Consider the following 13,552-nt stretch of genomic DNA (forward strand, 5'->3'; position numbering starts at 1 on the left):
ACACATTAACAATTGCACTACACTAATACAGAATCCAAATATTAAATTGGTGCATTATTTCACAATGCACTAGCTTTGAGAGAAAAATGCTGCCTTCACTAAAATGCAGCTTAGATTTGTTTCACGGAATTGTTTTAACAAGAAGCCTGCTAATACAATAATGATTGTTTTAATGCTACAGTTTACAGCAAGGACAACAAACTAAAAATAGCAGCAGTTCCACATGGCACTTAATTCCACAGGTTTCTAAGCTGTGGTTTATGCAATGCCTACAAAGTGCTCCCAGTTGAATATACAAATAAAATTCACAATAAAAGTCTACCTGACAACAGGTACATTGAGTGTAGGTGGCCTTAAAGCCTGTCTTTCAAAATTTATTCCCCTCTGCTCCAAAAAAAAAAAATAAATTTAAAAAACCAGTAACTATCAAAGCAAGGCCCCCTCCCTCCCTCTTAAAGATCATTAGGGATATTACTTCTTATTACAATGCCGTCACTACAAAGCAGCACACCACTATAGTGGTTAACCCTGGGACGATGTAACATCTAACAGTGTAACTGAAAGGCTTATGGATTAACATCCAGGATCCTCTATAGACAGGATAGTAACTGAGTCCATTAACTCAAATGGTTAATACAGCTAAATCAGCCATATTGTACAAGTAAAAACCCAGAAGCAATTCCTGTAAAACTAGTAAGTGACACTAATCAAAGACAGGACAAGAAACCAGGAACTGAATGCTTCCTTCAATTCCTTAGGCTTCAGTCCGGCAGAGATGCTATAGCCATCCTCAGTAGATCTCTTAGACTTCGTAGTTAGTATATAGTAAGACTAACTGAGCGGTTCATTTTCTTTCCAACAAGTCGAGATGGTCTATTTTGTGTCGTAGATCTAGTTGTCATTCTGTCAGTGAACAGTGCTCGCTCCTCAGCTGCAGCCTTTGCCATCTGTGCCTTCTTCAGCTCTCTGCAAGACACAGAGCGTCACACTTACGCAACGGTATCAGTAAGGACTACAGGTGTATCACGGCAAAAGCATTTCAAATGAATTACAGTAGTTCAGAAATTAAGACTTGCCATCAATTTAGGTCATACTAAGACCACTACCATTCACATCCACCTGTTTACAACCCAGAGGACAAAAGCGGAATGCTCATTACTTGTCTACATGTTATTTTCTTCCATTGTTGCGCAAAAGAAAGAACAAATTCACGCAACTCAGATTTTGAAATCCAGCCTTTTATAAGCTGCTCAACACTTCAATTATCAGAACACAGCAGGATGCTGTTTACTTTTCTAGTACAAGCCACATGATAAATCACTGAAAAGTTAATTATTGAGGTTTGCTCAAATGAAACATTCAGCCATAACTGAACTTCTGTGGAAGATTCAGACAAACAGACACACACTTAGATGAACGTAACTGGCAACGGACAACTCAGGAAGCATCCTTTTCCTTTTGCATACCCACATCAAAAGCTTATCACCACCTAAATCTTTTTTGCCTGACATACAAATGTGAGCCCAAAACTGCAAGGCCGAGTCACTGAAGGTTAGCACAGGGCACTGTCTCCGTGTGACATTTCTGTCAACTATTCTCTTTCAGAGAACTACCAATACTCAGTCTGAGGACAAAGTTAAGTAAAACTCAGGATAAAGCTATGAAATAGTCTGACTAAAGAGCAAAGTTATCTTCATCAAGGATTTCCCCACACAACCCTTTTATCCTTTCCTTAAACGCTGACACATATAGCTAAGCACAAGGACTGTCCCCATACTCTTTTCCTTCTCCTATCGCAAACTATCCCTCAAAGAATTTTCTCTACTGTAAGAATTAGTATTTGTAATCTGACTTCACATCCAGACCCCAAAGCAAGATCAAATTTTACAAGCTTGCTGCATATTGATGCAGGTGTATTTAGTTTTAAAGTCACATGTTTTAGTTTAATAAGCTACTCCCATTCTTGTAAGCCAAAGTATTATTAACACTCGTGCCCCATCTAATCCTCCCCACGTTATCAGTGCCAGTTCACTGCAAGAGAATGCAATCAAATTCTAGTTATCTTTCCTAAAGGTGGAACATCAGTCACAAATGCACACACAGGTGCACACCCACCCACCACACCATTACCAGGAAACTAAGTTTTACAATACAATTCCAGCCTTCTCTAGATGTCTAAACCTCAATTCTTCCTTCCTCTGAAGAACAGAGTAGAAAAGTTGAGTTTCCTTACAAGAATTCCTTTCATTGATGATAAATTACACAAATGGTATCTTAAATGTGTCAAATGCAGGAGCATTAAAGAAAACAAAATAAAACAAAATAACCCAAAAATACCTAACTGAACTATTTTATGGAACATTATCCCACACAATATTAAAAATTACTGCGGATAAATGTTCTTTTTAAATCATTCTTGGATTTATAGTTATTTTATAAGGATGTACCCTACTTGCTGCCAGGCCAGAAGTAGTCTTCACAAAATATCAGCTTTGCCAACTTCCCCTTTCACATGATACAAAAATACGTTATCTTTATACAAGCAAGCAAGTTACCTCAGCAAATCTGTCCTTGAATAACCTGCACAAACTGTCAAATTATTCTTTTTGCAGTCAGTGCAATTCGTAAGAAGATTATAAAGATAACCATCTGAAACGGCAAGCCTGGCTACATTCAGACTGTAGCAATGGCAAGATAAGCAGATAGCACTGGAGAGAATCCAAACACGAAGTTAACATTAATTCAAAATGAGCCAGTCAGAAAGTAATCGGCGTTCTATATTCCCTCATAAAAGCCTATCTATTATGCATAATACGTGCAAAGTTAACTGCAGTGAAAGATTCAGATGACTGCTTCTTAACTTACTAGCTCTTTCCCTGAAACTTAAGCAAAAATCAGACTTTCCTAAAGGGAATCTCTTCTTCAAAGCTTTGATTCCAAGTTGAGTGTTTGAGCAAGGGGTAGGACAAGATGACTGCCCGATACAAATGACTCTCTGGTAACCTAATAACGCTGCTGTGTACAAGTCAAATTAGTCCAAAAACATTCCTGATGTGCCATTTCTATTAAGTTAAAAACAGCTCATGTAAGTCATGCTTTTCAACTTGTTTCTATGCACAGACGACATTAGATCTAAGTTACGCTAAAACTGTCACAAAACCATGCATTATGCTCGAAACATTTTTTAGAAACTGTAATGTTTTGTATGCCTTGAATACTAATAGTGTAGTTTAAGATTCCCTTAGTGTTTTCAAGAAGTTCCTTCTATGGAAAAAGTTTCTTTAAAAGTTACATAATCCACTTTGTACTCTCAGGAACGTACATGCATACAGATTTGTGGACATCATGCAGAAACAAGGATGGTCCTGTTTTATTATCACTCTACGATGATATGAAAACCCAGTAGAAATTAAGTTATATTTAAGGATCCCAATAAACTACTTACTTCTGCAAGAGCGAGTTTTTGAATTTTTCAGCATTCAGTTCTATGCGGAGCTGCTCCGCACTCTTTTTTGCAGCAGAGAGAAGCACTGAATGCTTGACTAGTGCCACAGCTGAAGGCCTCTTCTCTGGATCAGGATTAATCATAACCTTGGAAAAAAAGAAAACAAGGCATTCCAGTTAAGGTCAGTAACACAGTAAATTACACTAATCAGTGAGCCACTGGTGGAAGAGTTCTTACTTTTAGTAAGTCTAGTAATTCTTGAGAAAGCACTTGTGGTATTCTAGGTAGTTTTCCTTGTCGAATTTCATGCCATTGATCCCCATTAGTTGGAAGTGGTTCAGCCCCAGCAGCACAGACAACAGTCAGAGCAAGAGCAAAAATATCTGCTTTCGGCAAATGAGTGTAGTTCTTGAAAAGTAAAGAAAAATAAGTTTACTACACATACCAGCCAGGGTAAGAAGAAATCTAACAAACAGCTAAACTATTCAGCACTGAACATATCCACAATATTACATTCCCCTTCTTTCAAGTACTATTAGTGTTCAAGGGGATTCCATTCAGGAAGTTTCTCCTCCAGCAAGGAGGCAGCAGACAGCAACTCATTACTCTAAGGAAAACAGCATGCAGACCAAACATCACTATTTTCCACAAACAGAACATTTACCTCTTGTAGGACTTCATTTGCAAGAAAACGGCTATCACCTTCCTCCACTTGGGGACTAGATACTCGAGTTACATGACCAAGGTCACCTGCCAAAAGAAAAGAATGTTATTTTTCAGAAGCCAAATAGATAATGCAATTCTTCTGAGCACAAGCGTGCTGTTTCTCACCTATTTTAAATATTACTCTATCAGACAACCAGTCATCATCATCACCCTCTTCTGAAGTTGTACTTGGGACTGATGTTCTAGATATGAAAATATTACCTGAAAAAAGAGCAGAATTGTTAAAAAACCCACTTCTGTCCAATTTCTACTTAATTTAGTTTTACTACAGTTTGCTTTAGCCACACAGAAGTTTTAGGTGTATACATATCCGGTTCCTAGAGTGAGAAACTTTAATGTACTCACTCTGGCCCCTCTGCTGGGAGGAGAGCCAAGCGTTATGCAAGTAGAGTCGACTGCATGAAAAGGACCCAAGATAAACTCTACAACAGTTTAAGTTTGCTAGCCAATTTTATAACTGAATCTTTGTACTGCTGTTTAGAACTTCAGCGAAGAATTTACAGTTATTAAGGTGTGGCTAACTGCTCATTTTTCTACAGCAGATTAAATTAACTGAGGAAGTTGTTAATACAGAGTAAAGCAGTTTACAAACTTACTAGGTTTGATATCCATGTGTACCAGTGACATTGAATGAATGTACTTTAAGCCTCGAGCCACCTGAAGTAGCAAGTCCTTCAGTTCTGGTTCAGTAAAATAATGCATATTCCTGTAATTTTCACTTATGGCATCTGCTAAACTGCCACCTACAACACATTTAAAGAAAATAACTAATTATTTTACATCAAACAACTGACAAAGTAACGACAACTTGCTTCCAAAAGTAAGTACAACTGGCTTCCAAAATTAGCAGTGAATATATCACCAAGAACTTGCCCATGATACATAGGAAGCGCAAAATCTTGTGCTGTATCTCATCTTTTACAGCCACGTAATATAACAAAATTTATTTTTCTGCTGTAGTTGCCATGCAAATTAACACAAGCGAAAGGACACCTCTCCCTCTTCCAGATGTCTGGAAGGGTTCAACCATAGCAAAAAGCTTCAGAGATCAGGTTCACCTCACTTGTTAAAGGAAACTTTCTGATAATTTTCTCTATTCTGGCTTGTACTATTGTACAGAAGAAAGAACAGTTTTGCTGCTTGCAAATGCCTCACAGTACTTCCAATATTCTTGAACACTTAAGACTTTGACTGCAATTTTGTATAGTTTTTGCTTCATGTATCTGGTATGTCTTTTCCAACAGAAAGGAACATCAGACACATTTGAGACAACAACAGTATGAGCTATGTGTATGGCAATCAATTCCTAACTAGTGCTAGGGATTTGTAGAGATACCTTTGTTTCTTCGAAAAACAGATTTTTTTGAAAGCAAGTTCAGAACAAGCGATAAACTTTACTTACCATTGCAATATTCATTCTGTATAAGCATATGATCATCTTCTGCCCATGCAGAGTAGTATCTTACTACATGGGAATGTTGTCCCAGAACTGCATGTGCATAGACCTCTCTTAAAGCATTTTGCCTGTTACGGTCACAAAAAATAACAACACACAAGCATATTATGAGGTGAAATTAGTCCAATTTCAGCTTCATAGAAACACTTAGTATCATGCCCCTCCGCCACCTCAGGTTTCTAATTTAAACCTTCATATTTGGTTCTGTGGCACCTCAAGATGGATTTGTATTTATATCCAAACAGCTCAAATAATTTACATTGTATTAAAAGACAAAGTATACGAACATCAAAGAAACCGTTTTGTTGCAGATAATTCTTGAGGGAGCTGCCACCTCCATTACATACTTTCCAACCAACAGAAAGCTTAGAGAAGCATCACTAAAGTTTTAGAAAAAAAACTAATGACGATCGTAAGCCAGGAGAATGACTGAACTCAACATTCGTAACTTTTTGTGTGTAAGTTTTTTGCAACTCAAACTTGTGGAGTTTTATAACTATTAAAACAGTGCAGGGGGGAAAGTCAATGAATCGCAGGCTCATTCATAAAGGCCAAAAAATACCCCCAAACTGACTTAATTAACCTGTATGTCACTCGAGTTGCCAGGGATGAGGATCTAGTTGGGAATACTGCTTTCCTTTCTTATTTCAAAGGATCATCACTGCACAGTTTATTCATATAATCCCTCTTGCCATTAATGCACCCAAGCATTATTCTTACTTTCCAGACGAGAACAATCTGTTTCCACAGAGAATATTGGGACAAACGTCTGCTGGGAGAAAGGCCAAGTAGACTTTCCTCCCTAGTATTGAACAGTATTCAGAAAAAGAAAAAAAAAATCTGAAGTGACTTCAAAGTATCTGTTTTACATTTAATTAATGTACATTTATACTTTTCTCTTAAACGTCTTCTGTAGACACCGATACAAAGAGACATGCGAGGAAAAAGCACCAAGAGGTGACTTTGAATAGCAGGAAATACTCACTCATCCACTGAGCCAGCTAAGGGTTTTTTGGATCGCTTTATTGCATAAATACAGCCATCAAGCCTCTTCACACATTTAAACACAGAACCAAATTCACCAGATCCAATCTTCTCCAACTCGTGAAATTCAGTTGCATACCGTGACTTCATATTGCTTTCTGTTATTGTTATCCTCTACAAAGATTAGAAAGGAAAACACTTACATCTGCAGATATGCAAACTGCCAAACTTAGTATCAAGTTCTCATGATTAGTTACCTTAGCAGGTCTGATAGTTTCATCTTCAGGCTCTCCATCACTTGCTTCCATGTCCTCTCCATAAGAGCTGAAATTCACACCAGTTACTTTTGCAGAAGTCATTTGGCTTAAGTAAACTTAAAACTGAAGTCTCGCAGCTGTTGACTTTTCTGAGATCTAATTCTTCCATTCTACCTAAGTTTAGTTTAACTAATTGAACGCTACACATCTGTAACTCACAAAATAAAGGTACCACACTGGTATCTTTGCAATGTTTTTCTTCATGTTTCATACTACTCTTTACTGTGGTTTTGCCTCCTTAGGAAAAGGTAGTGTGCACAGCTCATTCAGTCAGGTAAAAAGACTGCAGGACATAGCCTAGTCTATCCTCCCGGTATACTAATCAAAAGATCTAGTGCTAAATGGTTATTTCATATCGTGCATCTCAAAGCAGATACTTTAAGAGCTATACTATGCATCACTAACAGATTTGCAAGGAAAATTCTTGCAGCTAAAAGTAGTTCTAAAGCTAAGCTTAACAATGGAAGATAAAAATTACTCACTCATTCCAGTGCGTTCTCTTCCTCCTACGACATTTTCCTTCAGAGTTGTGAAGAAACATGGAATCAGGAGTGAACGGATTAATGTTCACATGAGGTGTTTGTCTAATATCTTCTTCTTGCTTCTCTGATTTCCCCACATTCATAAATAGAGAGCCTCCTCGAAGTTTGACTGAGCTGGAGCCTATTCCTTGTGCTCTAGAAAGCAGACTCTGTGTTTTTATTTTTTTTTTTAAAAGAGACAGAAGGGAAAAAAAAGAAAAAAGAGACATTTAAAGAGACATTTATACCCTCAATATTGCTTTAGTCACAGTCAGGTCATGCTTGAAGGCCATCATTACAATATTTATTAAAGTTAGCACAAGTTGTTTAAATACCTGCATTTCCATCAAATGAAATCTAAATAAACTATTAGGCTTTACAATCCACAAAAAAAAAACAGCTAAAGGAAACACTAAATGTTAAAATAATTTTCAGGAGACAGGAAAGATTATGAGACTAGTGTTTTTCTGTCTTCGATCATGTCATCACCTAAACTTCTCAGACAATTCTTCATCCATAAAACAAACACAGATAAAACTCACGGACCATCCTGTGCCATATCACCATGATTTTCACATACAAAATATGGAAGTTAGATCAGACATAGGAAACAATCTTTGCTGCCTACAAATTTCAGTGGCAAACTAAAAAAATTAAGAAAATAAAAGATTTAATACTGATGCACAGATGCCTTTTCATGAGCCTGCGAAGAACTGCTCAAGAACTGACAGCATTGTTGCACTGTCAATTCAACATCCAAAACAGATCTTTAGGTGGTAATTTATCAGATCAGGCATTTCTAGGCACACGATCAAACATCTCCCAGTCAGGTAGAGAAGTCTGCAAACGACTGTCCCACACCCTCGTGAGGATGCCAACCACTGACCTATTGGATCACAACCAGGAGCATTGCCTTATCCTGGCAACACCTTACGAAATAAAGAATTTACATGCCTAAAGCCTAGACCACCTCAGGGAAGAGGGCTAATGCTTGGGAATCTCAACTGCGCTCCCCAAATCCAGACTAGATGAAGACCTTTAAATCACTGTGTCTCAACACACATTTCAGTATCTCCACTGGATAATTTAACCAAACGATTCTTCCAAAGACAACCTCTCCCAAATAACCCATGCGGAATTCGGGCCCCTAATTTAAGAATCCCATTAAACCTCAGCACTAAGACTTTGTTCTTAGTGTCACAGTCCACAAGACACTTGCAACTCTGAAGTGTCTGCTCCTGACTGGGGACAAGATCATCACCAATTTTACCGTTTCCAAACATGTACCACTAATTTCTATCAGTGAAACTTCACTTGAGATGGAAGCTGTAGAAAACCAATTAACAAGGCTGCCTTCCTCGCACCTTAAACCAGTTGTTTTCAATCCAGTCTATAGACCTCTAGGAGATTATCCCCGGGGATTATGCCTGGATTACTTCTAAAGGGCTATAAGAAAAGTAATGAAGAAAGCAAGCCTATTATCAATAGATTTAAATTCGCTATATGGTGTTTTACATGACCGTCGAGTTCAAAAGTTGAAACGCCTCCCAAAAGTCTGTTATCGACGGGCTTAAGAGCTACCTATCCCTTTAAGCTTTCAAATCCATCAGTTTAACAGTGTCGGCTACTCCAACAGCCTTTTACGTCTGACACAGAGGAGCGCAGGCACCGAGTTTGCGCCGAGATAAGGTCCAACAGCAGCACTCAACACCAGACGTACCAGTTTACTAACAGACACGGAGGAGCAATTTCTAATTCAAGCTTTAGCTTTCAGGTTCTAAAGGCACAAACGCCCACGCAACACAAAAACATTTATTGTAAAAGTTGAATATTCTACTTCCACCTTTTTAAAAGTCTTTCCCACAAAGCACAGCAAAAGCAGGGTACTTGTGTTTTTATTTATAAAAGCATTTTCACACCCCTCCGCCTGGGCCACGGCCCGCCGGCAGACACGCGGCAGCCCGGGCCGGGGAGCGAACCGGGCGACCCCGCGGCCGGGCGGGCGGCTCCCGCCGGGCCGCGGGAGCCACGCGAAGGGGCGGCGCCTCCGCGGCCTTTAAAGCGGCGCCCGTACCCGCCCCCCCCTCCCCCCCCGCCCGCCGGGCCCACCGGCGCGCGGAGGGAGCGAGCAGGCGGGCGGCCGGGCCGCGGCGCGGGCGGAGCGTCGCCCCCCGCGCGTTACATAACCGTAACGGACGGGCTGTGGGCAGGCCCCGGGGCCGGCGCCAACTCGCCGTTGCGGGCAGGCGGGGTGGTGCAAGCGGCTCGCGGGGCGGGCAGCGACCCCGCCGGCACCACCCGCCCCCGGGCGCCCCAACTCCCGCCAGGGCTTCAACCGCCGGCGCGACGGTGCCTTCCGCGGCCGCGCGGCCCGCTGAGGCGGGGGCTGGGGGCCCCGCGGCGCGGCGGAGCGCTCCGACGCCGGGGCGGGTGCCTCACCTTGGGGGTGTGCGGCGTGTCGAAAAGGCGCAGCTTGCGGAAGGTCTTGTGAGGCGGGGTGCCGGGGTAGTCTGGCAGCGGCGAGCTGGGCTCTTCGCTCCCTGCCGGGTGCGGCGGGGAGCGCCCGCAGTAGCGGCGGCCCTTGTTGGGCGGCGGCGGCGAGGGCGAGCCGGCCATGAAATAGGCTCCGGGCGATTTCACCGGAGAGGAGCCGAACCCCTCCTCCTCCCACGAGTCCCCCTCGTCCGGCAGCGGCGCCGCCGCCGGCTCCATCTCCTCCTCCTCCTCTTCCAGCAGGGGCGGGTCGCTCCGTGCCGGGGTGCGAGCCGCCGAGAGCGGCGAGTCTGCCTCCTGGAATGCCGAGTCCTCACCGGTAGTGTCGCCGCTGCTGCCGCCTTCCTCCTCCTCGTCCTCCTCCTCCTCCTCGCAGTCGCTGTGGCCGCTCAGGAACAGCAGCTTCTGCCGGATCGGGGCGGCCGCCCGTCGGGCCGAGACCCGGCGAGGCGGCGCCGCCTGCTGCAAGCTGAGAAAGCTCATGGCGGCTCGCTGCGAGCCCCGCTCACGGCCGAAACTGGCCGTGCGCGCTGTGGCTGCGCTGCCCCGCGCCCCGCCGGCGCGCTACGCCCCTGGGTGCGGCGGCGGCGGCTCCGTGCGGCGCTGCCCCTGGGCACGGCTCGCCTCGCGCTGTTCGGACTCCGCGGCTTTCCCGCGACCGTTAGTCACGTGGCGCGCGCCCCAGCCAATCACGCCCGCCCACTCCGTTTGAAAACACGGAGGGCGGGGGCGAACCTACACACGGCCGCGTCACGGGGCGCTTTGGCGCGAACTCCGCGGGCGGAGGGGGCGGGGCGGGGGCCGGGTCCGCCACCCGAGAGCAGCCCTGAGGCGGCCACACGTACGCGTCTGCCGGGCGGAGTGCGGGGCGCGGCGCCATCTTAGCCCGGGGGTGCGGCCCCGCCCCGCAGCGGCGGCGGAGCCCGGGAGACGGTGGGGCCGGGCCGGTACCGCCCGGGGTGCGGGCGTGGGACGGGCGGGGACCGCCCGAGAGCCCTCCCGAGGGTGTAGCTCCCCGCTCCGCAGCCAGGTTGTTTTGCTTCTGTTTGGTTGCTAGAAGAGTGCGCAAAAAGCTCCGCTTCTTGTGTCTGAAAACCGTAACACCTCCCTTTAGGCCAGTAAAAGACAGCCTTTTTTAACAAAACCGAAAAATTAATACATTCCAAATAACTCTTGTTCACGTGATTTGAAATGCAGCCAGAAACACGCGAGCCTCAAATACAGCATCCCCTGCTGTTAACGAGAACTCCTACAAAACACTTCAACCAAAGAGTCTCTGATTTGCAGCGGATGCCGTTTATCCGACGCGCCACATCCCTACAGTTGCCACGACTTTGCCTCTCGGCTTCATGTTCCATCTCGCACCACCTTGATTAAATGTAACCCAACAAGTAAACCTGCCAATCTCTCTCCTGTACGTAAAATGAATCCCTTACGTAACAAAGGTCCTGAAAAATAAGTTTTTTCCAGCCACAGGAGCCCCAAACAACCTCAAGAAAGTAGGTTTGTATCCCTGTCAAGTTCATCCACTTCCTCAGGCTCTCCAGGCAGCCGCAACATCCTCTGGACATGCAGGTAGCACCAGGGGTTCACTTCCTTGGGAGCTGTGGGCACATGGGACGCTCAGACCCGGTGCCACCAGCCAGCCTCCTCCACAAAGCCTCCCCTCCTTTCTTGGAGGACAAAAATCTCTGCTGCCAATGGCACAGTTCCACAGAAAGCAGCACGGTCTGACTGGGAGTCTGAAAGCTTCAAAGATAATGGACTAAAACACTTAAGGCCCAGTCAATAGAAAACAGAAGTTTGTACTTCACCATGTTTCTGTTGTTTGCTGATCTCCTGTCGCTGGGCCGCGATATCCGTGGGCAGAAGCCTCAGAAGCAATTTCAGAAGCGGTTCCAGCTCCAGTGGCCGCAACTGGGGCACAGGCATTCCCACTGCTGAAAGAAGGGCCATGGTCAACAGTGGGGCTCGGTTCTGCTGCCTGCTGGTACAGGGCGCCTGTACCTCCAACAGGTAATTATTTTTAGGCAGATTTTCTATTGAGGCACAAATGAAAAATACTCAGATACTTTTTTTCTCCCCCTCTTCACACTGGTGCTGTTCACACGACTGCTGCTCTCCAAGCCCACATGCTTCTGGGACACAAGAAACACATGGGATGCTGGTGTCTCATACGCCACTTCTAGTGATTCCTCCTTTTTTAACCTCTTCTGCCTGAAAATACCCATTTCTTTGTGAAGAGCTGCTGCTCAGGGTGGCACAACCTTCCATAATGGCTCTTGCCGGTACCCTGCAGGGATTGAACCAGTAACGTGTGCGAGGGCGACTGCCTGTGCCACCAACACTGCACGAACATAAGAGCGTTTTAAGTTAAATTGGCCAAGCAGACCAGTCATCAATACAGCTGCATTCCCACACGCTCCCTGTGCCTGCGCAGAGAAATGGTTTTGCTCAGAACTCTGTCGCCTCAAGACATGTGGGTCAGTACCCTTTTCTTTTGTAAGGCCTACACAGAAATGATTCTGCTTAAATATCACTTCTCTGCATATTTCTCACATTTTCAATGGCCTGAAAGCTTAGGGCAGTTTTTGTTTGAAGCAGTGGTGAGCCACAAGAACACAATTCTTGAAATTATGGAAACCTCCTGAAAACTAGTTTCAGAAAACTGAAAGTAGCCAACGGAACTTACGAAAATGGGATTGAGCAGCATTTACAGAGATACGGCTACATCCAGCCAAGTGCTGTAAACACGCTTGGCATGCAATAATTTAGAACCACAATAACATGCCATTAAAAATACTCACTTTAAAACCTGAAATGCACTGTATAGCAAATACTAACTGGAGCATTCGAGTTTTAGAACAGATGATGTAAAAGAGGGCTGTTAAAAAAAAATACAACCTCCATCTCTTTCTCAGTTAATAGCCCACAGAGGGAGATGCAAAGCAACTCTTAGTAAGTGACTCAAAACATCCCAGCCACTAGCTGTGGCTTGCTTCAGTCATACATGAAGTTTCCTTTTCTTAAAAAAAAGATTAAAGAATTTCAGCTTTCAATAAATCCCTCCCACTGAAATGTCAAAGCTGCACTTTCCTTCCCAAACTCAATCTAAATATAACTGTGGCTGCACTGCATTCTGGAGTCTACAGACACAGGTATTTAGTGAGGGTAGATGGCAAAGTGAAGTTAAGAAGCCCTATTGTATAGATTTTAACTAATGAATTGCTAATCACTGGAACAGGTTAGATGGGACAAAATCAAATGGAACAATTCAGAGTTTGGACAGACAGGAAGTTTTTCTGAAGAGACGACAGATGCGAAAGGAAAAAAGGAACAGAGAAAGAAAGGAACAGCAGTAACACAATTGTTTTAAAAGAAAGTTTATTTCCAGATGGAAAGCAAATAAGACAGAGAAGTACTGAATAAATATGTAACTACAACAAAATGCATAGTTGCTATATAAGGACCGCATTCATAGGCTCTACATATGTGCTGTTCTGAATATGCATCAGCTGTTCTTTTGCTGTAGTTTGACAGGACCGTAAACAGTTGTGCTGAAGACAAGATGCTTTTCCCCCAGACTGAGTGTAGCAACTCTGCCATCCTT

General features: G+C 43.9%; 1 protein-coding gene across 1 annotated transcript; it reads right to left on the reverse strand.

The window, feature by feature from the left end:
- Positions 1–374: 374 nt before the first annotated feature.
- On the reverse strand, positions 375–10,425 carry WEE1 (WEE1 G2 checkpoint kinase). The gene is made up of 11 exons (XM_086613333.1): positions 9,889–10,425; positions 7,411–7,619; positions 6,869–6,935; positions 6,613–6,785; positions 5,574–5,695; positions 4,768–4,914; positions 4,277–4,372; positions 4,110–4,195; positions 3,683–3,853; positions 3,446–3,591; positions 375–966 (listed from the first exon to the last, which is right to left on the reverse strand). The coding sequence occupies exons 1-11, from the start codon at positions 10,423–10,425 to the stop codon at positions 816–818; spliced, it is 1,905 nt and encodes a 634-aa protein (XP_086469459.1). The 3' UTR covers positions 375–815.
- Between the last annotated feature and the right edge of the window lie 3,127 nt (positions 10,426–13,552).

This window comes from Tauraco erythrolophus, chromosome 6, assembly GCF_009769465.1.
Source record: "Tauraco erythrolophus isolate bTauEry1 chromosome 6, bTauEry1.pri, whole genome shotgun sequence".
In the NCBI taxonomy this organism is placed as follows: Eukaryota; Metazoa; Chordata; class Aves; order Musophagiformes; family Musophagidae; genus Tauraco; species Tauraco erythrolophus.